Below are 27,904 nucleotides of genomic sequence, written 5' to 3'. Positions count from 1 at the left end.
TTTTTCATAATCCATTCTGTTTCTTTGTAAGTTATTTATAAAATGATTTTAATACAAAAGAATGAGAAGGTCCATTGGATCTAAGTTATAAATGATGATAGCTGTCTTTGCTGATACAGTGAGAGTTAATGGAAGCATAAGTAAAGAAGTTTCTATTTGTACTTAGAGGTTCAAAAGAGAAAATGAAGTATTAATGATAACACATCTTTCTTGGTTATACAGTGTCTGTACTATTCAGCCAGTAATTATAAATATTATTTATTGGATTTTAGCTTTTAGAATCAACCTATAAAAAATTGATGATGGTTGTGGAACACGATGTAATGATAGGCAGGTTAAAAGTGTGAAAGTGAAGTTGCTCAGTTGTGTCCAACTCTTTGCGACCCCGTGGACTGTAGCCTACCAGGTTCCTTTGTCCATGGGATTTTTCAGGCAAGAATACTGGAGTGGGTTGCCATTTCCTTCTCCAGGAGATCTTCCCGACCAGGGATAGAACCAGGGTCTCCCGCATTGTAGGCAGACATTTTACTGTCTAAGCCACCAGGGAAGTCCATTGGCAGGTCGGTATAAACCCCCGACAGGGTTTCTGCTATAAGCCAGATGAGGTCACTGCGGAACCGCTGAGCAGGGCTCCTCATTTGCTTCGGGCAGAGTCTGTGGTTCATTCACACAAGCACACTGTAGAGTTAGTAAAGTACGGCAGAAAACATGTTTGTTAGGAGAATAAAGAACTAGAGCTCCAAGCCTCCTTTCCTTTTCCTGAAGAATCTCAGATGAGCCCTCAAGATGAAAGGTTGCTGCTGAACCACAAATGACGCCAGGATTCTTGGCCTCCGGAGGAGAAGAATTAAATCTGGGGCCAGTGACCAGGCTTGATTGCTCAGAGCTTTTGTGTAATAAAGTTTTATTAGAGTATAAAAGAGATAGAGAAAACTTCTGACACAGACATCAGAAGGGGGCAGAAACAAGTTAGATCATGCTAAAGAAAAAGTTGGTAATAGAAATTGAGCAGTAGAGGGGAGTGCAGGGAACAGTGTTAGAACGAAGGATGGATGTGTACCTGTCCTCATCTGTACCAGAGTCGGGATATTACCTGGAATGGGACAAGTAGAGTTTTAATTTGAAGATTTTTAAAAAATATTTTGAAGGGAATTAATTAATTTTTTGTGATAAAATGCACATACCAATAAAATATTTCTTTTTAAAGTATGCAGTTCAGTGGTGTTAAGTACATTCATTCGTATTGTTAGCACCATCACCAACATCTAGTGTTGGAACTTTTAAATCACCCCTGAAAGAAAACCCTGTGCCTGTTCATTCCCCATTCTGCCTTCTCCTTGCCCACTGGTAGCCACTAAACAGTGGCTGTCTTTTTGGATTTGCTTATTCCTGACATCTCATATAAGTGAAATCTTGCAACATGTGTCCTGCTGCTTTCCTTAGCATGATGTTTTCAAGGTTTTTCCATTTGTAGCATGAATCAGTACTCTATTCTTTTTTATGTGCTCCTTTGTATGGGCACACATCACAGTTTAACATTCATCAATTGATGAACATTTGGGCTCTTTCCATCTTTAGAGTGTGAATAATGCTGCTCTGAACATTCATGTACAAGTTTTTGTGTGAACACCTGTTACTATATTTATGGATGAGGAAACTAAACTACAGGGGTGGTAGAATAATAGCTTAAGGTCACACAGGTAAAAATTGAAGCTTGGAGTAGAAATCTAGGCAGTGTGATGTAAGAATGTATATTTTTTTTAATCACTGTGCTTAATCTGGTAGCTTGTAGGTGGTCAATGTTAATCAATTTTTCCTCACACTAAGGCCTTTTATGGGTTTGATAGCATTGATTTTACATTATTTAGTCTTAAGTAACAGCTAATTGAAATTGTTGTTGTGGGTACAACTGAATTTATACTTAAATGCTGTGTCTTTATTGGCTACAGTTTGGCTGTAGCAGCAATTCCTGAAGGTCTTCCCATTGTGGTCACAGTGACTCTAGCCCTTGGTGTTATGAGAATGGTGAAGAAGAGGGCGATTGTGAAAAAACTACCTATTGTTGAAACTCTGGGTAAGTCTCTGGTTAGAGCATACTTGTCCATTGACATGTTAGTTTACATTAGCAGAGATCTTGGGGTTTTATAGCTTTTGTCTTAGAGGTTTACATGGTACTGGTGGACATACAGCAGTATGGTTTTACTAGCCAAAAAAGGTCATTAAAAATTCATATCACTCAAGTAAGGGAACTTTAAATCTTTCTGCATCATGGAGTGTTCTAATGCTCAAATCATGTTTAAAAAAATAAAGTGACTTTCAGTTCAAGATGGCAGAGTAGAAGAAAATGCACATGCTCATCTCCTGTGTGAGCACCAGAATTGCAACTAGCTGTTGAAGGAGAACACTGGAACCCACCAAAAAATGATATCCCATGTTCAAAGGCAAACAAGAAGCCACAATGAGATGGTAGGATGGCACAATCACGATAAAAACCAGAGCCCATACCTGCTGTGTGAGTGATGCACAGTCTAGAGAACAATAATACCAAAGAAGTCCTTGCACTGTTGTGAAGGTTCTGAACCCCACATCAGGCTTCTGACCCTGGGGATCCAACGAAGGGATGGGAATTGATAGCTTATGGTGAACAGTTCAGATTCGTGATCTCTGAAGGAGACAGTTTTGCTTTGGGACCAGAGACTTGGCTTCAGTCACTCAAAACTTGGTGTGGCAAAAGATTTATTACAGTAAAAAAGCGATAGAGAAAGCTTCTGACACAGACATCAGAAGGGGGCAGAGAGTGCCTCTCAGGCTAGTCTTGTCAAGGCCTTACATACTTTCTGGTTACTTTTAAACCAGAGGTCAAATTGCCAACATCTGCTGGATCATGGAAAAAGCAAGAGAGTTCCAGAAAAACATCTATTTTTGCTTTATTGACTATGCCATAGCCTTCGACTGTGTGGATCACAATAAACTGTGGACAATTCTAAAAGATGGGAATACCAGACCACCTGACCTGCCTCTTGAGAAATCTGTATGCAGGTCAGGAAGCAACAGTTAGAACTGGACATGGAACAACAGACTGGTTGCAAATAGGAAAAGGAGTACATCAAGGCTGTATATTGTCACCCTGCTTATTTAACTTCTATGCAGAGTACATCATGAGAAACGCTGGACTGGAAGAAACACAAGCTGGAATCAAGATTGCCGGGAGAAATATCAAGAACCTCAGATATGCAGATGACACCACTCTTATGGCAGAAAGTGAAGAGGAACTAAAAAGTCTCTTGATGAAAGTGAAAGAGGAGAGTGAAAAAGTTGGCTTAAAGCTCAACATTCAGAAAACGAAGATCATGGCATCCGGTCCCATCACTTCATGGGAAATAGATGGGGAAACAGTGGAAACAGTGTCAGACTTTATTTTTTGGGCTACAGAATCACTGCAGATGGTGACTGCAGCCATGAAATTAAAAGATGCTTACTCCTTGGAAGAAAAGTTATGACCAACCTAGATAGTATATTGAAAAGCAGAGACATTACTTTGCCGACTGAGGTCCGTCTAGTCAAGGCTATGGTATTTCCTGTAGTCATGTATGGATGTGAGAGTTGGACTGTGAAGAAGGCTGAGCGCCGAAGAATTGATGCTTTTGAAGTGTGGTGTTGGAGAAGACTCTTGAGTGTCCCTTGGACTGCAGGGAGATCCAACCAGTCCATTCTGAAGGAGATCAACCCTGGGATTTCTTTGGAAGGAATGATGCTAAAGCTGAAGCTCCAGTACTTTGGCCACCTCATGCGAAGAGTTGACTCATTGGAAAAGACTCTGAGCAACTGAACTGAACGGAACTGAACTAACAACCAACAATAGAAAGGTCTTACCGGACCCACTCCCACAACATATATCTTAAGATAATAGGATTAGTCAGAAGGTTCTTAAGAAGAAACATGTTCTGGAGCAACATGCATTGTTATTATATAATCATTTGTACAGAGTTTAAGGAAAAACATACCCTTGAGTAAGATGAGTTGTTTTCTTGTGTAATCATTAGCTCTGGGGTTAAAGAAAGTTAGTCTTAGAAGAAATAGATTGTTGCCGTAAAAACTCAAAGCTTAAGAAAAAAACGTGACTATGATGAAGGAATGTAGAGGGAAAAAAAGTTTGTCCCTTTTTCCTCTTTGAGGGCCCTGGACTCCTTATAACTTACCTAGGAATTAACCCTTTCAGAATCCCCAGGTAATCTGACCTTGAAGGCCAGAATAATTTGATTGTAGTACTTCCACAAAACTGAGGGAAAGAGAGAGACTCCAGTTTTGGAGGGCACACAGAAAATCTTGCCTGCACCAAGACCCAGAGGAAAGGAACAGTGACCCCACAGGAGACAACCAAAAATACCCACTAGCGTTGGAGGGTCTCTTGTGGAGGTGTGGGTCGGGGCTCATCACAGGGATGGGGCCCCTGGTAGTAGCTGTCCGGGAATGTCCCCTCTTGGGTTAATTCCTCTTGGAGGTCACTATTAACCCTACCATAGAGTCCTTAGATCCTAGGCTGGGTCACCTCAGGCCAGATAACTACCAGGAAGGGAGACAACCCCAACTGTCAGCAGATAATTGGATTAATGCTTTCCTCAACAAGGTCCTGCCCACCAGAGCAAGACCCAGTTTTTCCCACTGCCAGTCCCTCCCATCAGGAAGCTTACACAAGCTTCTTAGCCTCTTCTGTCAGTAGGTAGACAGAAGAAGCAAGAACAGCCACAGTCCCACAGCAGCTAAAACAAAAATCACCTTAGAGAAAGTTAGGATGAGAAAGTAGAAAGTTGTGTCCCAGATGAAGGGACAAGGTAAAATCCCAGAAAAACAACTAAGTGAAGTGGAGATAGGCAGTCTTCCAGAAAAAGATTTCAAAATAATGATAGTGAAGATTCTCCAGGATCTCGGGAAAACAATGGAGGAGATGCAAGAAATGTTTACCAAAGACCTGGAAGAACTAGAGAACAAGCAAACCAAGATGAATAATACACTAGAAGGAATCAACAGCAGAATGACTGAGGCAGAAGAATGGATAAATGACCTGGAGGACAGAATGGTGGAAATCACTGCCACAGAACAGAATACAGAAAAAAGAATAAAAAGAAATAAGTACAGCCTAAGAGACTTCTGGGACAACTTAAATGCACCAACATTCTCACTACAGGGGTCCTAGAGGGAGAAGGAAGAGAGAAAGGACCTGAGAAAATATTTGAAGAGATAATAGCTGAAAACTTCCCTAATATGGGAAAGGAGATATTCAACCAAGTCCAGGAAGCACAGACAGGATAAAGCCAAGGAGGAACACACCAAGACAGACAAAAAGACATAGATCAAATATATTAAAAGCAACAAGGGAAAAATGACAAATATCACACAAAGGAACTCCCATCAGGCTATCAGCTGAAATTCTCAAAATTTCTCAAGCCAGGAGGGAATGGCACCACATTTAAAATGATGAAAGGGAAGAACTTGCAACCAAGAATACCCAGCAAGTTTCCCCTTCAGATTTGAAGGCGAAATCAAAAGCTTTCCCAGACAAGCAAAAGTTAAAAGAATTCAGCACCACCAATCCAACTTAACAACAAATACTAAAGGAACTTCTCTAGGCAGGAAACACAAGAGAAGGAAAATACCTACAGAAAATAAATTCAAAACAGTTAAGAAAACGGTAATAGGTTTATACATATCAATAATTACCTTAAATATAGATGGATTAAATGCACCAACCAAAAGACATAGACTGGCTGGGTGGATGAAAACATGTGCATGTATGCACTTCCACTTACCACATCACTCTGCTTGACTCCCCACCCGCAAATTGTATGTAATAATTTTATATTGTTAATCATGTTCCTATTATGGCTTGCAGTTGTAGTTATCTTTTATTTTTTGTCTGGCTATTGAGTGAAAACTGATAAACATCTTTTACTGTTGTGATTATGCAAAACTGTTACTTAATACCCTTGTCTCATGATTGGTCAGCAGAAGAATAGTAGAACTCTGTATCACCAACATTAGGCTCTATTAGAAAAACCTATGACCACTTTTTGAAATCCAGATGTATATCAGAATTATCTTGAAATGTTTTGAAAAGTCCAAATGCTCAGGTATTGCTTTCTGTCTCCAGAGCTCGAGATAAATTTCAAATGAGCAGTCATCTTTAAAAACAACCTGACTATATGATGATCTTACCTAGTTTGTTTCACTTTTTCTAATTCACATTCAGTGCCCTCATTTCATTTAGTTTATGTTCTCCAATGTATCCAGTATTTTTTGGATGTTCTTTTTCAAGTCTTTATCAAGCAGTGTAGAAAAGTTTTGGTATACATAATATATAATATATATGCTTTATAGTTTTTTGAACATAACATGAATTTTTGCCCAGTTAAAAAAATTAACAACATTTTAGTTCTGCTTGTTTGACTTATTATGAATAGAATGCTAGATTTCTAATTAAAAAATAGTGTACAACAAGCAGCAAAGGTGTACTATATAGCATAAGGAACCGTGGTCAATATCTTGTAACAACCTATGATGGACAATAATTTCAAAATAATAAATATGTATTTGTATAACTGAACCTCCTTGCTATGTGCTTGAAACATTGTAAGTCAGCAATAAAAAAATATATATATAAAAATGAAGTAACATGAAACTGTGGAATTAGAGAATTGTTTGACATCTCAAGAAAAATAATTGATAATGATAGATCCTAAATTGACATTCTTGAGTTGAATTTATTAAGAACAGTAAGTATACAGTAGTCATATTGCTCTAGTGTAATTTTATGTATGAATGAAAATTTTGGTAACTTTATGTATAGTATGAAGCTTCTTATTTAGGAATTCAAAAATGTTAAATTTAGCTTCTAGTTTGTAGTTTAATATTGAGAAGGCAAAAGTTGCTTAAAATACTTGCTGAAAAAATTACATGAGTTTATATGTATTATATAAAGTTGCTATATAGAGTTGACATCAAGTAGCTTTGTAGAAATTCAACTAAATAAAAAGTCAGCATGTATCAGTATCTTTTTAATTCCAGAAACTACCTTATGATAAAGTAAACACGATTAGAGGAAACAACCTAAAATTATCCATGAGCTTGAGTTTTACAATATTCAGAGAAGCAAGGCAGTTTTCTAGAGTCTTTAATTTGTTTTCAGTGTTAACTTTCATTTTAAAAAAATGATTTTTGGTAACTTGTAGTGATTTATTCTTCAGGTTGCTGTAATGTGATTTGTTCAGATAAGACTGGAACCCTGACCAAGAATGAAATGACTGTTACCCACATATTTACTTCGGATGGCCTGCGTGCTGAGGTACTCTGTAGATGTTTTTTTTAACAGCAGAATTCCTTTTTAGGAGTCTTGGTGTTTAGAATTCCTAACCATTCCAGTGTCTTCACAAGGGTGCAAGTTAGTTGACAGCTGAGTATTTTTCCATCCCGTGTGATTCTCCCAAGTCTTGATCCTGCTCCAGCTGTGCAGTGCAGAAATGTTGATCTCTCTCAACACCTGTCTGTCTGTCTCTCTACATCCATCTGTTACCAGACTCTGGACCCTTGCTCTATCTGCAGCAAGGGAACCTCTCAGAATTCCCTAAATGAAGATGCTTTAGTGGCTTCCCATTATAACCAGGGTCCTGAAGTGGGGCTGCTTACGGCTCTGTGGGTTCTGTCCCATACTTCCTTCCTCAGTCTGTATCTCTCCTTGGCTTTCGATAGACCAGGTACACTGACTGTATGGTTCTTGCAGTCTGACAGAATTCCTCCTACTTAAGGACCTTTGGTGCTGTTCTCACTGTTTAGGACAGTGTAATGCCTCTTCATCCTTTGCACCTCATTTCTAACCCATTTCTTCAGAAAAGCTTTGCTGATCAGTTAGAACTCATCCTGTGTTACATGTTTTCATAGCTCCCTACCTCTTTGTTTAGGTGAAATCCTCTGTCTCTCTTTCCATGATACCCTGAGCATAATAGAGCAGAAATTCTGGTGCCCAACACAGGGTCTGCTTTGTAGCAGTACATACTTGTTGAAAGAATAAATGAATGCCTGAATTATTCTACTTTAAAAATTGTATATGAATGGCCCTGAAGTGCAGGTTAATGTATGTGCATTGTTTAATTTTGAAGCTGTATGAGGACAAGTTTCAATCTCAGCTAGTCGTGGCAGAATTTCTGACTGGAATTTTTATTAATACTCTTTGTTATGGGAACAGTATATTAAAATGTGTTTATAGCTAGTTCTGTGACCAAAGGAAGAATTTCAGAAATTAACAGAAGTTGTACTTGGGTCTGTTTATCCTGTTTTACTAGGCATTAAAATGAGACTGTATATTTAGGGTGTTAGATTTGGTTAGGATACCCAGTGCTGTGTTGTTGGATGTGTCTTTTCTGGATGATTCAGAAGGGTCATTGGGTTTACATGTGCTTATACGGTCTAGGTATGAAAGGTAGGATATAAATTTATCTTTTGTTCTAAGCCCAGAATTTTGTATGTCAAGCATAACTCTTAAACTGCCTTATTTTTATCGTGAAATTTAGCTTGTATTTGGCTTGGCTTGTTGTCACCATTGTCTCTGTCTCTGATTTTTAAAATTGATGTGTAGCATACTATGTTAAAGAACTTGGTAAGTGCTAGGGTAAATCACTTATCTCTGAGCTTTGCATATTTACAAAAAGAACTCTGTTTTTGTTTAGGTCATAGATTTGTCACGAATGTCAAATGTAATAGATTGCAATTCTTTGCAAATTGTAGTGTTACATACATGTAGGACTTCCCTGGTGGTTCAGATGGTAAAGAATCTTCCTCCAGTGCAGGAGACCTGAGTTCGATCCTTGGGTCGGGAAGGTCTCCTAGAGAAGGGAATGGCAACCCACTCCAGTATTCTTGCTTGGAGAATTCCATAGACAGAGGAACCTGATGGGCTACAGTTCATGAGTCACAAAGAGCTGGACACGACTGAGAAACTAACACACACACACACCTATAAATGTAATGTTATGTAAATTTAAACTCATTTATATAGAGAGATTTTCATGGTTTATTTTCCCTTTTTATAGTGGGTTGTAAGTAGAAGCAATAGAAGGTTATATTAGCAATTATATTGTTTACTTACAATGTACTATGTATTATAATTACTAGCATAATAGTTAATTATTTGTATGGAATTAACTGTGGGTTTATCATTGTAGTGAAAATTACTATCTGTTCCTTTTACTATTAAATATTCTTTTAGATAAATTTAAATGCTTCTCTGCTTTTAATAGTATCATGATGAACACAGCCCATCAGTTTTCTGTTTTCATAAGTATTGTCACTGCCTACTGTAGTGTATTATTAACTCTACTTTATGTTCTGTAGGTTACTGGAGTTGGCTACAATCCATTTGGGGAAGTGATTGTTGATGGTGATGTTGTTCATGGATTCTATAACCCATCTGTTAGCAGAATTGTTGAGGTAAATCCTGCTTTCTTTATAAGAAAGTGGCTTTCTTCATAATGACTTAGGATGATGTGATGGGTTCACAGTTGTGTATTTCTCTTAGGCTGGCTGTGTGTGCAATGATGCTGTAATTAGAAATAACACTCTAATGGGGAAACCAACGGAAGGAGCCTTAATTGCTCTTGCAATGAAGGTATGTGCCTGGTCCTCTCTTTGACATTTGAAAACTTCACTCTCACAAGAGAATATGAAGCCATGGATTTGAGTATTGCTGGCTTTTAGGTGTGGAGTGAAGAAGATGCACAGGATTTCATAGTTTGTACTGCCTTTTGGGAACCAATTGTAGTCTTTCTGGAAATACAGAGCATGAGGGTTTTCCCTATAACTTTCTATCTCCTACATGCAGCATACAAACTAATGACCAGTGATGGGTTTATTCTTACAAAGAAATGTTGTTGTTTTTCATAATATTCAGAGTGTTGTATGAAAAGTTTTATAAATATGTGTAATTGCTGATAAATGCCAATTTTCAAACATGAAATAGGCAACATTTGTAAAGATATCAAGGCCAAGATGAGAAGTCAGCTTTTCTTTTTCCAGTCTTCCCTTTCCTTCCATTATTAATTTCTTAAAATGAATGTAGAGATAGCGTTTCTGTTGGGAAGATAGGGTGCTAATCTCAGTGACTCTACCCTAGTTGATCTCCTTTTCTAAGGCCTATAGTTGAATAAATGAGAAACCTAAAAGTCCAACCTGACACTCCCATAACAAAAGTAAAACTGCTTTTAAGAGCGGTTTTAGGAAACACGTATAAAATAGGATACCTCTGAATGAGGTTGCTTCTGTTGAGATTCAGTATAGAAATGTAGGTTGTTATAATAGTAATTTGATAAAGTCAAATTGGTGGGTTTATAATGTATATACTTCTTTAACGAGAAGTCACTTTCCTTTTTCCTTTACCATTTGTTTTTCTTGTAACTAAAAATAGCATAGTATCACTTTTTAAAAGATATTGAAAAGTTAAATAATGAGTGTTTATTGTGTTTGACTTTTTGAGAAATAAAGAACATGAAACCACCTCTTTATGGGTGGGGACCTCACAGTTTAGGTAGGAAGTCAACAGTGACAGACTGGAACAAACAAAAGGCAGACCAAGGTAGTGGACAGTCTTAACACTGAGCCACGTATAAGAAGAGTGCACTTTAAGACCTGGAACCTGAACTTTGAAAGGAAGGAGGGATGGAGGCGGGTGTAAGCTAGGGGAAGAGCAAGAATAAAAGCTTGAGGGATACGTAAAGGTAGATTGGATTGTGACTTTTGAATTGGTTAGCCTAGGTGAAATGAACAGTTTGAGTGGCCTAGCAGCTTGTTGAGTTGGCTGTGTGGTGGGTTACTGCCGGACCTTTAAAAGCCAGGAAGGAGCAGTAACCTTGATTTTTGAAAATTTGAAGAATATTTTTGAGTGTTTGCTGGGAAATGAAAAGGGTACTAGGAAGTAGAGCTGCATGGCATTAGTAGGAGTCAGCGTGTCAGTGGTGGGGTGAGAAGGGGGTAGGATGGCAGCAGCAGGCAGGGTAGATTTGAGTATCTACCCTGTTTTAGAATCGAGGAGTTGAGTTTGAAACTTCTGTTGATTATATAGTATGTATTGGCTGGACACCTTTATTTCTTACCCTACTTCCTCCCAGAGTTTGATCCAGTTGAGATTTTAATATAGTCAGTGTTGAAGTTTTGCTCTGCACATAGTTCAGTAGTGTGCCCTGGACTATCTGTATACCCAGGCTTCCACACTGAACATGTGTGCTGCTTTTCAGAGAAGTATGGTATGTATAGGTGGAGTGCTGCTGTTTGAAAATAAACCAGGTATCTCTAACCTGCTTCCCTGCAAGTTGTGACTCTTGTTTCTTTGTTAAAGGAAAAAAAATTAGTGAGAATTAACTTTTCTTTTGTGCCATATAGATGGGTCTTGATGGACTTCAACAGGATTATATCAGAAAAGCTGAATACCCTTTTAGCTCTGAGCAGAAGTGGATGGCTGTTAAGTGTGTACACCGAACACAGCAGGTATCCTTCCGTTTACAGAAAACTACTCTGTATTGTTTAACTAGACTACTATTTTTCATTTACTATGCACCTTTAGAGTTAAGCTGTCATAGACCATAACTCAGACCCGCTCTGAAGTGTGTGTCATTCATAGTAGACTCAGCCCTGGTTGTTTTGTGTTCCCTTTGAATTTATGCACAAACATGTCAGTTTTGCTACGTGAGCAAACCACTGAAATGAGCTGGAGCCTGGTCTCAGTGTCCTGGAGCTTGTGACATCAGTCTTTTGACAACGTTTTTTATTCTTGGTGACAGGTCTGCTGACTGACTGTTGTCTGTGTTTTTCCACTGAAGAATGTCTTGTCTTCTGACTGAACAGAACCACATTCTCTTGTGGAAAAGTGGTTACCAAATGTGTATGATTCATGTTAGTTGGTCCAGCTTACAAACTGGCAAAATGAAATACACTGATATATCAAAATTCTACCGTATTTCTAGGTGCTTTAGAAATTTTTACACAATGTAAGTCATGAAATCTACAGTGTATAATCATCACTTATAGTTCCTATTACCAGCTTCATGTGTAAACTTACTTTGCCCTGAAAAATATATAGTTGTTATTTTTACATTTTCTTTATTAGGAGTTAGTAATTGGTTATGTTTCTACCTGTGAACAAACATTTGAAACCAATTACATCTCTGAAGATGGGAATTAGGGAGAGGATTTCCTCTAACTTATAATAAGTAGGAAACTTTGGTTTTAAATTGCCCAACACTAAACTTGTGCCAGAAACTGATGAGGAGGGGAAGAATAAATTTCTGTTTAGTGTTTAAAGGAACTTCTATGAACCTAAGAGAAGGGGGACAATTGGAAACAAAACTATAAAAAAATAAAATGTCTGTTACTTTAAGCTTTGTAATCTAAGCTTTCAAAATTGCATCAGAATTAGGTAATTTTCAGTTGATGTCCCTTGTCCATAAAGTGATATAGAGAGAATATGTATATGAGTTTATTTGGAAGGTCTGTTTTTTATCTTTTATGTATGATCACACACTACTTCAAGGTAATGTGGCCCATGTGAAGTTTTAAGATTTGACTTCAGCAATTTAAAATGTACTAGCCTCACTTGTATATTAAATCTTTTCAGTTGGGGGATAGAAGTATGGAGTGGCAGATAATAAATCTGGACAGATTGCTTGACTTTTCTTCCTATTTGTTGATGAGTTTTTCCTGTAAAACAAAATTAACCAGTGTAACTAACAGAACCCAAATCCATTGACCCGACTCAGGTTCTAGAAGAAGTCAGCCTGGCATAGACAGGAAAAACTTGCCAATTTAAAAGCTGCCCAGGATCAAGTAGTTTGTCTTCAGAGGACTTTCACTTGAATTCAACAGCCTGCATTTCCTCTTCACGGATCACAGCCTTATTGTGGTGAAGGGGCTTGCATAACTCAAAGAAGCTATGAGCCATGCTTTGCAGGGCCACCCAAGATGGACGAGTAATAGTGAAGAGTTCTGTCAAAACATGGTCCACTGGAGGAAGAAATGGAAACCACTCCAGTATTTTTGCTGCAAGAACCCCATGAACAGTTTGAAAGGGCAAAAAGATATTACACTGGAAGATGAGCACCACCCGCCCCCACCCCAGGTGGGAAGGTGTCCAGTATGCTACTGGGGAAAAGCAGAGTACAATTCCAGCTCAGCTATTTAAAATCCTAAAAGATAATGATATTAAAGTGCTGCACCCAGTATGTCAGCAAATTTGGAAAACTCAGCAGTGGCCACAGGAATGGAAAAGATCACTTTTCATTCCAGTCCCAAATGCCAAAGAATATTCAAACTACTGCACAATTGTACTCATCTCACACACTAGCAAAGTAATGCTCAAATTCTCCAAGCTAGGCTTCAGTAGTACATGCACCAAAAATTTCCAGATGTTCAAGCTAGATTTAGAAAAGGCAGAGGAACTAGAGATCAAATTGCCAACATCCATTGGATCATCAAAAAAACAAGAGAGTTCCAGAAAAACATCTATATGTGCTTCATTGACTGCATATGCTAAAGCCTTTGACTGTGTGGGTCACAACAAACTGGAAAATTCTGAAAGAGATGGGAATACCAGATCACCTTACTTGCCTCCTGAGAAACTTGTATGCAAGTCAAGAAGAAACGGTTTGAACCAGGCATGGAACAATGGACTGGTTCCAAATTGGGAAAAGAGTGCATCAAGGCTATATATTGTCACCCTGCTTATTTAACTTATCTAGGGTACATCATGCGAAATGCCAGGCTGGATGAATCACAAGCTGGAATCAAGATAGTGGGGAATAGTATCAATAGCCTCAGATAGATGATACCACTCTAATGGCAGAAAGTTAAGAGGAACTAAAGAACCTCTTGATGAGGGTGAAAGAGGAGAGTGGAAAAACTGGCTTAAAACTCAGCATTCAAAAAAACTAAGATCATGGCATCCAGTCCCATCACTTTAGGGCAGATAGTTGGGGGAAAACTAGAAACAGTGACAGATTTTCTTTTCCTGGGCTCCAAAATCACTGAGGACAGTGACTGCTGCCATGAAATTAAAAGACGCTTGCTCCTTAGAAGCAAAGCTATGATAAACCTAGACAGCGTATTAAAAAGTAGAGACATCACTTTGCCTGCAAAGTGCTGTATAGTCAGAGCTATGGTTTTTCCAGTAGTCATTTACTGATGTGAAAGTAGAACCATAAAGAAGTCTGAGTGCTGAAGAATTGATGCTTTTGAAATGTTGTGCTAGAGAACATGTTTGAGAGTCCCTTGGACTGTAAAGAGGTCAAACCAGTCAATCCTGAAGGAAATAAACCCTGAATATTCATCAGAAGGACTGATACTGAAGTTGAAGCTCCAGTATTTTTGGCCATGTGATGCGAAGAGCAGACTCATTGAAAAAGATGATGCTGGGAAAGATGGAAGGCAAATGGAGAAGAAGGTGACAGACACTGAGATGATTATATGGCATTACTGACTCAGTGGCCATGAATTTGAACAAACTCTGGGAGACAGTGCAGGACAGGGAAACCTGGCATGTTGTAGTCCAGAGGGTCACAAAGAGTCGGACACAACTTAGTGACTGAACAACAGTCAGTCTGTATTTATCTCTGCTCTCTCCCTGGAACCTACCAAAATGACAACCAGTGAATAAAAGATAAGACTTTCCTATACTTCCTCTTTTATTAGTTTATCTTTTAAAGGTGGGGCCTAAAATACAGAGCTAAAAACAAGAGATCAGGTTGAAATTCTTTGTAAGGAGCCCGTAGAAATGTTCCTCGTACCTTTTCTATTTTTTGAGGCCAGACTAGAAATCTATCCAGAACACAAGCATAGAAGGCAGAATTAAGCTTTAAGACTAAACACAGGATGATTAAGGGAAAGTTGTTGTCCTGGCTACTAACTCTACATTCTCAGAATGCCTGCAGGGGATTCCCCATATCCTCATTCTCTGTGTCAGAAGATGGGAGAGTTTCAGAGAAGCTGACTGGTTCTGGGGAGATCCCTACAGTATGGAGTGGTCCTGCGTAAGCTCTTTGTTCACCAGAAGAGTCTCCCTGCTCCTGGCCTTTGTCTCGTCACTGTGAGGGCCATCAGTTGATAAACCCTGCAGTACCCATGGAGTTTCTAGACCTTTATTTGCTTCGGTCTTGAATGTAAACAGACAGACAGGGGTTGTGAGAGCCTTGGGGAGAGTCTTCAGCATAAAAGAAGCAGACCAAGCCAACAGAGAAAGGGGTCTCAGAGAAACAAAGGTTCCAGGACCATGAAAAAGGACAACAAAATACTTTAAACGGATTGTATTTCAAGTAAAGTCGAGGAGTCTATCAGAAAGTAGAGAAGTCAAAAAGGTGGACAATATAAAAGATGAGGTGTGAAAATCAGAAAATAGATGTAGGAGTTCCAGCATCCACATAATAGTGGTGACAGAAGATGACAAGAGTTTAACAGATAACACCAGGAGATTTTCTAGAGGAAGAGCTTTAGCTTCCAGAATAAAATTGCCCACTGGTGGCTTTGCACAGTGGGTGGGTTACAAAGGGGTGGGGGGGGGAGGAAATAAACACACCAAAGCCCCTGATTCACGTAATTTGAGGGCACTGAGAGAGAATTCTGAACAATTTCAGAGGTTGTTAGGGTGGGGAGGAAGGGCAAGGGGGAGGGAGTATACACAAAGATTAGGAATTAAGTGGCTTCTTAGGCTTTCCAGATGCAACTCTGCACACTAGAGGCTGGAAGGTGATAGAGCCTTCAACTGAGAGGAAGTCTCTTCGCAGCTGAACTTACATATGTGGGGGATGAAATAAAAATGTTTTCACATAGGTCTCAAAATGCATAGCCCACATACCTTTTCTTAGAGCGATATTGACGGATAAGTTATTCCAAGGTAAGAGTATACACTAAAGGAAAGGGAGACTTAGAACCTAGTGAGCTCTGACCAGCGGAGGGGTGAAGGGAGCTCCAAGATGCCAGTTGTGTAGCAAGCCTGGAAATGAGCTAGAAAAGGAAAGGCGGGAGGTCCTCATACGGGAGGAGTAATAGCTTACCTGCTCATTGGATCATGTGCAGAATACGTTGAGAGGTGCTTCATAATATGACATGGAAGAGCTTGGAATTAATTAGTAATAAGAATAAAGAAAACTAAGCAAATAAAGGCAATTATTAACTGTATGAAAGACAAAACTTGAACAGGAAGAAATGTATTTGGCTTATATAGGCCATGGAAAGAACATTATACCTTTCTGCTGCATCTGCTTACCTGGGGACCAGGGAGGTGGATGCTCCTCTCAGTGTCAGCTCACAGGGTTGTACCAGGGACAGAGGAGGCCCACATTATGGACTGGTTCATAAATCACCACTTGGAAGAGACACAAGTACTGCTTATGTTTATTCGCCAAAGCAAATCACATCTGACTTCAGAGCAGTACAGAGGGGCAAGGAAATACATTTCTGCCACGTGCCTCCAAGGAGAGCTGAGACATTTGTGAACTGTTCTGGTGGCCGCTTGGCTCAGCAGTGAAGAGTTAGAACGTGAGCAGAACACTGGTGATTCTTGTTCTGTGTGTGTTAGAACAATGGAGAGAGAAGGAATAGGCAGTGGGGGTGGCCAGACTATCACTTGTCACAGCAGACAGTATAAAATTGACAAGTAGAAAAGTAGCTATAAAAACGTAATTAAAAACATGATGAAAAGTACCCAGGACAACAGCCGGAAGAGTTAAAATTGGTTTGCCTCTGTGGAGCATAGGACTGGAAGTGAGGTTGGGCAGGGGACTGCAGGTTTTCATTGTAAGCTTTTGAATATTACATAACCAAGATAAAAAGTCTACTAATACCCACAATTGCAAGCTTGTTGTGAGCATTAAATGAAGTCACATATATGCATGTAATAGCATTGTAGAAAGCCTGAACCATTGTTTGTGGGCTGATGTTAGACCTCTTTTGTTTTCTTATTATGCCATGAGCTTAGATCTCAGAGTATGGAGCTGAGTGTAGACGTACCTTCAGTATGGAGGTTGAAGGGGTAGAGTAGATGCTGTGTTCTAAAATGGATGCAGAAAGCTCTCTCATGAACTTTTAATCATCAGAGTTCAAGTGCTATTCAAAGCCTTAGGTTTGAGTTACTTCTGTGTATTATGGGAATCCATGCTGCTTATTTTTGACCCCAATGGCTGATATATACGAATTAAAACTAACTTGAATTTATTTGCTCTGTTTTTTCTTAGGACAGACCAGAGATTTGTTTTATGAAGGGTGCTTATGAACAGGTGATTAAGTATTGCACTACATATCACAGCAAAGGGCAGACCTTGACACTCACCCAGCAGCAGAGAGATCTGTACCAGCAAGAGAAGGCCCAGATGGGCTCTGCAGGGCTCAGAGGTAAGGCCATGTCAGCACAGTCACCTCGGTGGAGAGGTAGTGCTGCTAACTGCAGATGGATTCGTGCTTCACATCTGAGCTGCCCAGCTCTACCCAGGCTTCGTAGAGCCCTGCCATTTCTGAAATGCTAGGTTTTAGTTGACTAATTGTCCCCCAGAACATAGAAAGTTGGAAACATAGCTAAATATGAAACTTCTAGTTGTTAGAGATCTGCCGTGGTCTCTGAGCAGCTGACAGAAATTTCATTTTAGACGTTTATCTTGTGAGAATGGTAATGAACGGAAGTAGAGCGATGTTTCTCCTTCCTTATGTCATCACTTGGTCTTGTTTATTAATCTGAAATTCTTTACTAAACATCAAGAGACTTAAGTCTGTAATTCTTTAAATTGAGGTAGTTGCTGACTCCTTCCCGTCTATCACCAGAGAGGAAAGAGGTGTCCAGACTTGGCTTTGTGAAATGCTGCTGACTGGACATTGATAGGGAGAGGGGGTCAGCTGGGCACACAGCAGCATGGGTAGGGTTGAAGATCAGCGGTCAGGGCCATACCTGGTCTTTATGTTCTGGCTTGTGGGGAATATGTGCCCACGGGTGCATGCACACATACATGCATGTACTTCTGTAGTCTCTCAAGGAAATTAGAAGAGTTGGCTTCCTTAATTTTATTATTATTTACAAAATGAAAGTCAAGCACCACAGTTCTGGGAGCAGGAAACAAGTAGGTAAAAACTATTATTCATGGTTTACTTAAGCAGGGTGAACCATAGATTTACAGGACTTCTGTTCGTATAATGTAGGTTTAGAAAGATATTCTTGTGGCTTCCTTTGATGGCAGTGTTTTGTTATTCTTAGTAGCTCACAGCTAGAAGGTTTTGAATTGACTTGCATTTATAGTCTTAAAAGTATGATATGTGCTCCCTGTTTTCCTTAATTCTTTTTAACAGAAGCTTCACACTCTTTTTTTTTTTTTTTTTTTTGGCCTAGTTCTCTTAATCTGAAAGATTGTGGAGCTTTGTGTATGTGTGGTTTGGTGTGGTAACTTTGTGAAATAGACCAGACATGGTGTGGAGCACATCTTTGTTTCACAGGCTCTGGGAAACATTCTGGGCATCTATCTCTTGCTTCACATCTCTTCTTCTTCTTATGCTCCATTTTCCTCCCCCTGCTGAAATTGCCATGATGAAGAGTAAAGAATAAATGAATAAAGATTTGAAGTTTACCTTGATAGGAACTTATCTTATACCTTATAAAACCTGAGTTTCTTAAAATACATGTGGTTGTTAATTTTAAAATTGGAATATACTTTGTTTTTATGTTTCAAATATAAAGGAGGGAGTTAGAGATCCTTCACATGAAAAGGTCTACATACCTATGTCCCATACAGTAGCATTAGATCTTCATTTATGCTAAAGAAGCAAACAAATAAATACAAAATACTGACCTCTGGGCTGATACCACCCGTCCACTGAGGGTGCCAGGAGCTGGTGTCCCTTGCTTAGAATTTGTTGACACATGGGTTGATACTCGCTTCCCCCTTCTATTGCCATCTTCCTCTGTTCCAACACAGGAACTGTCAGGTGGCTTATTCCCTCCAGAGTGAAAGCTTTTGGTGGGGCTCATATCTCCATAGATTTTGTGTTGGAAAAAGAAGTAATTTGCCTCTAACCATGGTTTTCCAAATGTATCTTATCCTTCATACCTTCTGCTTGAGTAAGAATGGATACTTCCTGTGGTCTCTGGGGCTTTTTAGTTATCCCACGAGGTACATATGTTTAGTTTGTGTGCTGTGTGTGTGTGTGTGTGTGTGTGTGTGTGGTAGGCTGTTCAGTCTTTTAGTATAATATCCCAGATGTAGACACATCCCTCTGGCTTAAAAGGTAGCTACTGCTAAAGTTCTGGAATTCTGAGAATAAAGCTTAATGATATTTGGAAATGAATAGTACTTTGTCCTGTATCTTAAGTTCCTAAGGGTGATAGGAAACTAACTATAAAGGGTGGTATGGTGGTATTATTCACGTAGTTTTAAGAGAACCAAAGGTACAAATAAGAAATACCTGTTAATACAGAAAGAATGAAAGAATATACACTCTTGTTGGTATTAGTGGTTTTACAGTTACTTTACAGATTAACTACCTTCCAGAGTTTGTTGTGTATAAAATTGTTACATGTTGTCTAATTAATATAGCCTTCTAGAACTTCAAGCTATTGAATTATTCTGGAGGCCTCCAAGATGGAAAGATGAAGATACAGTAGTGGAAATCACCTTCAAAGGTGTCTGTTTAAAATTGACTTTAAAGCTCAACAAACCTATACTTTTCCAAATAATTAATTGTATTTTGTTAAGAGTCAATAGTTTCTACTGAAAGGAGCTGCAGGTTTGCTATGTGAAAACATTCCTATTTGTTCCTCTCCTGCTTTCTCTACTTAACAGTTCTGTAGTCTTATTCCTTTTAATTTTTAATAATTTAAAGCAATCCCATACAAGAACCATTAAACTGTAGTATCTTTGCATGTAATAATTTTTGATTTTTAAAATTTGTTATTACTGCAATGACATTCTAGTCCTAAGTGATTTATCTGAGTGAGAAGTGTTATGGCCTCCAGATTTCGTAAAGTAAATTTTGATGTTTTTGTGATTCACATTTTCTTTTTGGATTTTATCTTCCAAGTTCTTGCTTTGGCTTCTGGTCCTGAATTGGGACAACTGACGTTCCTTGGCCTGGTGGGAATCATTGATCCTCCTAGAACTGGTGTGAAAGAAGCTGTTACAACACTCATTGCCTCGGGAGTGTCGATAAAAATGATTACTGGAGACTCACAGGAGACTGCAGTTGCCATCGGTATAACTAGGCTGCTTCCTTTGTTTTTGTTAGTTTTTCTTAAATTACTGCAGTGCATAGAGGAGCATTAGACGTGAAGTGTGTTTACAAAACATCGAGCTATACAGTAAAAAGTGATGCTTTTGTTTGCTCATACACTATAAAATTGTGGGTGAAATTTTAGTTAAAAAAATACTTTTAGTTGAAAATAGCTAAAATCATTGTGAAATCAATTATTATATTCATAAAAGGATAGTTGATTATTTTTAGTCTCATAGGACACCATTCTGATGACTAAAAGCACTAGATCATGGATGTGAACGAATGCATGAGATGACGATACTTAGTTTTTCTTTCAACTTGAATATAATTTTTTAAAAGCAGACTTTGTACCTAACTTGAAAGAAGATAGCTTGTATCTATATTTCCATCGTCTGATCACATATATGCCTATGTTGTTTGAATGCCATTTAAGATTCAGTTCAGTTCAGTCACTCAGTCGTGTCCGACTCTTTGCAACCCCATGAATCGCAGCACACCAGGCCTCCCTGTCCATCACCATCTCCCGGAGTTCACTCAGACTCATGTCCATCGAGTCCGTAATGCCATCCAGCCATCTCATCCTCTGTTGTCCCCTTCTCCTCCTGCCCCCAATCCCTCCCAGCATCAGAGTCTTTTCCAGAGTCAGCTCTTCGCATAAAGTGGCCAAAGTACTGGAGCTTCAGCTTTAGTATCATTCCTTCCAAAGAAATCCCAGGGTTGATCTCCTTCAGAATGGACTGGTTGGAGCTCCTTGCAGTCCAAGGGACTCTCAAGTGTCTTCTCCAACACCACACTTCAAAAGCATCAATTCTTCGGCGCTCAGCCTTCTTCACAGTCCAACTCTCACATCTGTACATGACCACTGGAAAAACCATAGCCTTGACTATATGGACCTTAGTTGGCAAAGTAATGTCTCTGCTTTTGAATATACTATCTAGGTTGGTCATAACTTTTCTTCCAAGGAGTAAGCGTCTTTTAATTTCATGGCTGCAGTCACCATCTGCAGTGATTTTGGAGCCCCCCAAAATAAAGTCTGACACTGTTTCCACTGTTTCCCCATCTGTTTCCCATGAAGTTATGGGACTGGATGCCATGATCTTCGTTTTCTGAATGTTAAGGTTTAAGCCAACTTTTTCATTCTCCTCTTTCACTTTAATCAAGAGGCTTTTAAGTTCCTCTTCACTTTCTGCCATAAGGGTTACTTTACCAAATATTAGGGGAAAATAATGGACATGGAAGTTAATCTTCCAGAACCTGTAAACTGTAATTCATACTGATAAATTTAAAATGTGCTAAAGTTCATTAATTCTTCTAATATGGAAAGAGACTGAAACTAGAATTTCACACTTTAAGAGGAATACGTCACTGAAAACATACCATTGTTGGGAAGATTAATTCTAGAGAAATTTCTCAATGTTTATTTTCATTTACATAAAACTACATGATACCTCATGGGATTCCCAGGTGGCATGGCACAGTGGTAAAGAATCTGCCTGTCATTGCAGGAGAGGTGGGTTCCATCCCTGGGTTGGAAAGAGCCCCTGGAGGAGGAAATGGCAACCCACTCCAGTATTCTTGCCAGGAAAATCCTGTGGACAGAGCAGCGTGGTGGGCCTCAGTCTTTGAGGTCGTAAAGAGTTGGATATGACTGAGCGACTGAGCAGACACGCACATAATACCTCAGATGAGCCACCGTCTTGCCTGGTTTTTAGTTAAAAAGCACTCTTGATCTTCATTAAAATTGAGCTCCTGAGTAGAACCCACATGGCCTTGTTTAAATTCTTAGGTATGGTACCTGAGTTTAAATGCTTAGGGTTGAATTGAGAAAACTGTGTATTCTTGAATTTAAGCAAAAATACTCAGACAGAAAACTCAAGACTTTTTACTAAATCAGTTTGATCTGTCTTACCATAGTCTTGTCTTGTAATCCCTTGATGTAAGGACATTTTATACTTTAAAGAGAAAGTGAGTTAATAACATCATTAAGTGAGCATTATGTTGACTAGCCTATCAAGCAAAAGCAGTTTGGTTAATTATGTTTTCTTTCCCATTTCACTTTAGCTAGTCGTCTGGGATTATATTCCAAAACCTCCCAGTCAGTCTCAGGAGAAGAAATAGATGCAATGGATGTCCAGCAGCTTTCACAAATAGTGCCAAAGGTAGGCGTGAACCAGAGCCTTTCAGACTAAGGCTTTATTGTAGGCATTACCTCTTCTCCTGCAGTGTTAATGAAGCTATTCATTTGAAAACAGTTGGGACATGGCCACCACATTTGTTGGTCTAAATCATGAGGCAGAATCTTATCATTGAGATCTGTCTTATCGTTGAGAGTATCTATGAGGTGATCATTATGAATATCAGTGCAGATTTGTTAACTTCAGCAAGAGCTCAGTTTCCTCTGAGAAAGATACTATGGAAAGTTAACAGTGGTGCTTGTATTTATAAAGTACAGAATGGAGACAGATCATTACTTTATACTTCTTATCCTTGTGTTCTGTTTTAATTGAATGTGGGAATGATTTTTTAAAGAGCTGTCATTTGCATACAGTAAACTTTTCCCTTGTTAATGTACAGCTCTTATGTTTTGATGGATGCCTGTGGTCCTTGTAACTACCACACAGGTTCCTCCCATGCCAGATCCTCCTGTGGTCAGTTCCTCCCTCTGCTTCCAGTACTTGGCAACAACCATTGCTTTTGTTTTCTGTCCCTGTAGTTTTGTCTTTGCAGAATGCTGAAAATGGAATCATACAGCATGAGGCCTTTGAATCTGCTTTTTTTGATTTAACATAATTTATTTTTAATTGCTGAGTAGGATTCCACTGCAGTGAGTGTATGTTACCAATGCACCAGTTTAAAGACATTTGGATTATTTTCCATTTTTGCTGATGATGGTTAAAACTACTAAAAACATTTGTGCATAAGCTCTGTAAGAAAATAAACATTCATTTCTCTTAGATAAATACGTGAGAGTAATTGCTGGGTCATATGGTTAATGTATGTTTAACTTTGTAAGAAAATGCCAGATTGTTTTACTTGGTGGCTTTATTGTTTTGCATTCCCATCAGCAGTGTTTGAAAAGTGGTTACCAGCACGTGGCATTGTTAGTTTCCCCATGCCCATTCTAATAGGTATTCATGGAGTCCTGTTGTGGTTTCAATTTGCCTTTCCCTCACAACTAATGATTTTGTGTACTTTTTCATGTGCTTATTTGCCATTCATATATTTTCTTTAGTGAACTGTCTAACCATCCTATTTTTAAAAAATTTTTATTTTTGGATTTTGGAAGTTATTTTGTGGATAAAAGTGGATATATTGTGGATAAAAGTCTTATCAGATATTTGACTGGAAGAAAGTTTTTTCCATTTTGGTTTATCTTTTTAGTCTATTACCATTTTACTTTAAAAAACAGTTTTCAATTTTGGTGAAATCTAGTTTATCATTTTTTTCTTTTATGGATCATGCTTTTGATGTGTTATCTAAGGACTCTTTCTAACCCAAGGTCACAAAGATTTTTTCCTATTTTTTAAAATAACAGTCTCATACTTTTAGGTTTTATACTAATGTTTCTGATCTATTTTGAATTATTTTTGTCTGTGAGAAGTGGGTTAAGGTTCATTATTTTAATGTATGGGTATTTAGTGATTTTAGTTCCGTTTGTCGAAAAGACAGTGCTTTTTTCATTGAAATGCCTTTTTAGAGCATCTGGGAGCAGTATGGATGTGTGTCGTCCCCGGATAGTTTTTACATTTATTTCTAAAAGAATAAATCCTGTAGTAAGTTCTCTGAGGGTATTGAGACAGAATGTACAATAGCAAATATATATGAAATCTGCAGTTAATTAAACATTTTCCCATTAAATCTTTGTTTAGCCTTTTCCCAGAGATGCTAATAAGTAGTGACATCAGACAGACTGGAAGTTTCATTTTATTTGCTTTCTTCAGTTCACTGTCCGGCTTTCTGATAAAAATGCTAATGAACTCTGGAAACCAACCTAAAGGCAGTTAGAGAAGGAAGAAAGGCAGTTAGAGAAGTAAGTTATAAATTGCAGTATTAGCATGAGAAATTACATCATTGGTCATTTCCAAATAAGAGTTTTTTGCATCAGTTGTGGCAGATGCTCTGATGTTATTCCAAAGAGAGAAGCTCATTGAATTGCTTGGAGTCATCCTATTCCATAAATACTGGAGCTTCTTTCAGGTTTACCATGTCTTTTGAAAACACAAGTCTGTTCTTCAAATACGATCAATGAATTATTTCAGTCGTTTCAGCTGAGCTGAGCTGGACTTCTCCCCATGACCCCCCGTGCCCTTTGGCCTTTTCCCCCATTTTTATTGTGCATTCATGTAACTCTTTAATCATGGTCTTAGGCTTTTACTTTAGAGCAATTTGAAAAGCTTTTCATTTATTAGTGTTAGAAGCAAAACAAAACTTTTTTGTAAATTGCCAGCTCAGTGAGGTTTTCCTACATGTACTAAAATCATATTAATTGATTATTTTCCTTTATAAAAGGTTTTTTGGCTCTCTTCCCATAATTCAATCAATTCCCAATCCCTTAACATTTTTCTGTCCTTTTTGACCTAGGACAATTAAAAAATAGTATGGAAATGGAATTTCCATATGGGAATTGTCCATGTTTTTTAATTTATGATTTCTTGGGTGTGTTTGCTATTGGTAAAAATGGATGTTCTCTTTTCTCGTTTGTTTTTTATAGCACTGCCTCCATTTGTATTTTTACTAAACTAATCAACCAGGTCCCTATAATAAAATCCCAGTTCATGTGATCTTTAATTTTTGGTACGTTGTCAATACTTATTACAACACATCAGGTATTTTTAAATCTATACTGGAAGATTTGGAGATCTTTGGGAGATTATTTTAATGCCAAAAATAATATTTCTTTCATTAGCCTCTCCTATTTGTATTTACCTACTTTCTTCTCTTTATAACTTTATTTCTGTTAATGTTGATCACAAGAACTATGAGTATGGACCACAAATATGACACTGAAAAGGCAGATCCATGAGAAGAGAAAAACCCTTTTGTGGGTTCCTTTGAAAGTACGCAGCCTTTCTCCATTTCCCTCCACATTATTCCCTGAACTTTCTGCTGACAAAGAGTGCTGCTTCTTTCCTGTTGTCCTTGTGCTGGTCTGCTGTGCTCATTCTGATTTGCCCTTCCTGCTCCTATACTGAGTGATTGTATTCTGTGCCTATTCACCCCCTTTCAGATAGAGAAACAGACATAAATGTTAAAAAGATTATAATAGAGGAATTTCAGTTACCCCCAGTTTAGTCCTAGCTCTGTGATAAGTACTTCAGTTTTTACTCACTTCTAGTTTCTTTTTAATACCTAATTTCTTCAGGCCATAATTTTGTGTCACTAAATTTCAGTATTTTTACTCAACCAAAAAGATTGATGCGCTAATCTTGGTGCTTTAAGGAGACTTTACTCTGTGTTGCATTATATTCCATGTAAGTCTTCAGCTTTGTATTGGAGATCTGCTTAGTCTCAAGGAAGCTGCTTTTGTTTTTGATTTTCCATCAAAGCTTTGAAATGCTGAAATATCTACATCAAGCGATAGGTGTACTGGATGCATGCCAAAGTAATTTGTGACTATACAAAAGAAGTATGTTTTCAGCCCAACAGTTGATCTGTTATCCTCACTGCCATTGTTAGTGATAACCTGTAGTGGCTGTGAAGGGGTGATTTGAATGTTTTGAATGATTTGCTGTGAAACAAAGGCAAATTTTTACTCTGTATGACCTGAGTGTTTGTAATTAGTAATGAGTCTTTTATTTAAAAATTCTGTAAAATCTGTAGTCTTTGCTAAATGCTCTTGTACTCCGTGCTGTGTGCTACATGATTAAATTTTTGCAATAATGTAGAATTTTCACTTAGAAGGTAACTGGTACATTTTAAATACGTATGTAGCTGAGTCCTTTTTATTTTATTAAAAAATTGTTTTTAATTGAAGTGTAGTTGATTTGCAGTGTTGTGTTAGTTTCAGGTGTACAGCAGAGTGGTTCATTTTATATATGTGTGTGTGTGTAAGATTCTTTTCCCTTATAGATTATTAGAAAATACTGAGTATAGTTCCCTGTGCTGTAGAAGTAGGTCCTTGTTTATCTGTTTTGTATATAGCAGTGTGTATTTGTTAATCCCAAACTCCTAATTTACTCTCCTTCCCTTTTCCAGGTGGCACTAGTGGTACAGAACTCACCTGCCCAGTGCAGGAGACACAAGAAATGTGGGTTTGATCCCTGGGTCAGGACGATCCACTGGAGGAGGAAATGGCAACCCACTCCAGTATTCTTGCCTGGAAAATCCCATGGACAGAGGAGCCTGGTGGGCTACAGTCCGTGGGGTCACAGAGAGTTGGACACGACTGAGCACACACACATCAGCACCCTTCCCCTTTGGTAACAAGTTTATTTTTTATGTTGTTGGGTCTGTTTCTGTTTTCATATAAGTTCTTCTTATATAAGTTCATTTGTATCATTTTTTGGTTTTAGATTCTACATGTAAGCAATATAATGTGATACTTGTCTTTGTCTAGCTTACTTCACTTAGTAGGATCATCTCTAGGTCCATTCATTTTGCTGCAGATGGTATTATTTCATTCTTTTTTTATGGCTGAGTGACTGAGTATTTCTCTGTGTGTGTGTGTGTGTGTGTGTGAATATATGTATGCACTCATTCACGTTTGACTCTTTGCAAACCTCATGGACTGTAGCTCGCCAGGCTCCTCTGTCCATGGGATTTTATAGGTGAGAATACTGGAGTGGATTGCTGTTCACTTCTCCAGGAATCTTCCTGACCTAGGGATCAAACACGTGTCTCTTGCATTGGCGGGTGGATTCTTTACCACTACACCACCTGGGAAGCCCCATATATGTCTATGTGTGTGTGTATGTGTGTGTGTGTGTGTGTGTGTGTGTGTGTATACCCCAAGTGGCACATATTTATATATACTATATCTTCTTTATCCATTCAACTATTGATGGACATTTAGGTTGATTCCATATTTTGGCTATTACTAATAGTGCTGCAGTGAATATTAGGGTACAGTTGCCCAGAAGTGGGATTAAAGGATCATATGTTAGCTCTGTTTTGTTTTTTTTAGGGAACGTTCATACTGTTCCCCATAGTGGCTGTATCGGTTTACATTCCCACCAACAATGTAGGGAGGGTTCCCTTTTTCCCACACCTTTTCCATCATTTATTATTTGTAGACCTTATAGTGATGGCCATTCTGACTGGTGTGAGGTGATAACCTCACAGTAGTTTTTATTTGCATTTTTCTAATAATTAGCAATGTTGAGCATCTTTTCACGTGCTTTTTGACCATCTGTGTGTATAGTACTTTAAAGACACACTAAAGAATTTCCAAATGGATTTTGAACCTTTTTAAAGGAAGAATGCTTTCCACATATGTTATGTGATTCATGGTACCTAGAGGATATAAGGGTAATCAATAATGTGATAGTATAGTTAACCCCTGAGAAAGTTTTAGACCTTTATTAAAATTCAGAGAGAACCTGGGAATTGTCTTTATTGGTGATCCTAAGATTCAGTCACTTATTCATTCATTTCACACGTGTTTATTGAGCACCAGAGGTACAGGGCCAAA

At 38.4% G+C, this 27,904-nt stretch overlaps 1 protein-coding gene across 5 annotated transcripts in view; it reads left to right on the top strand.

The window, feature by feature from the left end:
- The window catches only part of ATP2C1 (ATPase secretory pathway Ca2+ transporting 1), a 153,112-nt gene that overhangs the window by 114,339 nt on the left and 10,869 nt on the right, over nt 1–27,904 (top strand). For all 5 annotated transcript variants that reach the window (XM_018051409.1, XM_018051436.1, XM_018051432.1 and 2 more), the window contains 8 exons: nt 1,950–2,074; nt 7,242–7,339; nt 9,382–9,477; nt 9,566–9,655; nt 11,422–11,526; nt 17,259–17,415; nt 20,083–20,253; nt 22,336–22,433. In XM_018051409.1, coding sequence (XP_017906898.1) covers nt 1,950–2,074; nt 7,242–7,339; nt 9,382–9,477; nt 9,566–9,655; nt 11,422–11,526; nt 17,259–17,415; nt 20,083–20,253; nt 22,336–22,433 — 940 coding nt within the window. The remainder of the gene's footprint in view (nt 1–1,949; nt 2,075–7,241; nt 7,340–9,381; nt 9,478–9,565; nt 9,656–11,421; nt 11,527–17,258; nt 17,416–20,082; nt 20,254–22,335; nt 22,434–27,904) is intronic.

Source organism: Capra hircus, chromosome 1 (genome assembly GCF_001704415.2).
Source record: "Capra hircus breed San Clemente chromosome 1, ASM170441v1, whole genome shotgun sequence".
Lineage (NCBI taxonomy): Eukaryota > Metazoa > Chordata > Mammalia > Artiodactyla > Bovidae > Capra > Capra hircus.
The sequence above is the reverse complement of the archived record's forward strand: the minus strand, read 5'-3'. Positions and strand labels throughout refer to the sequence as shown.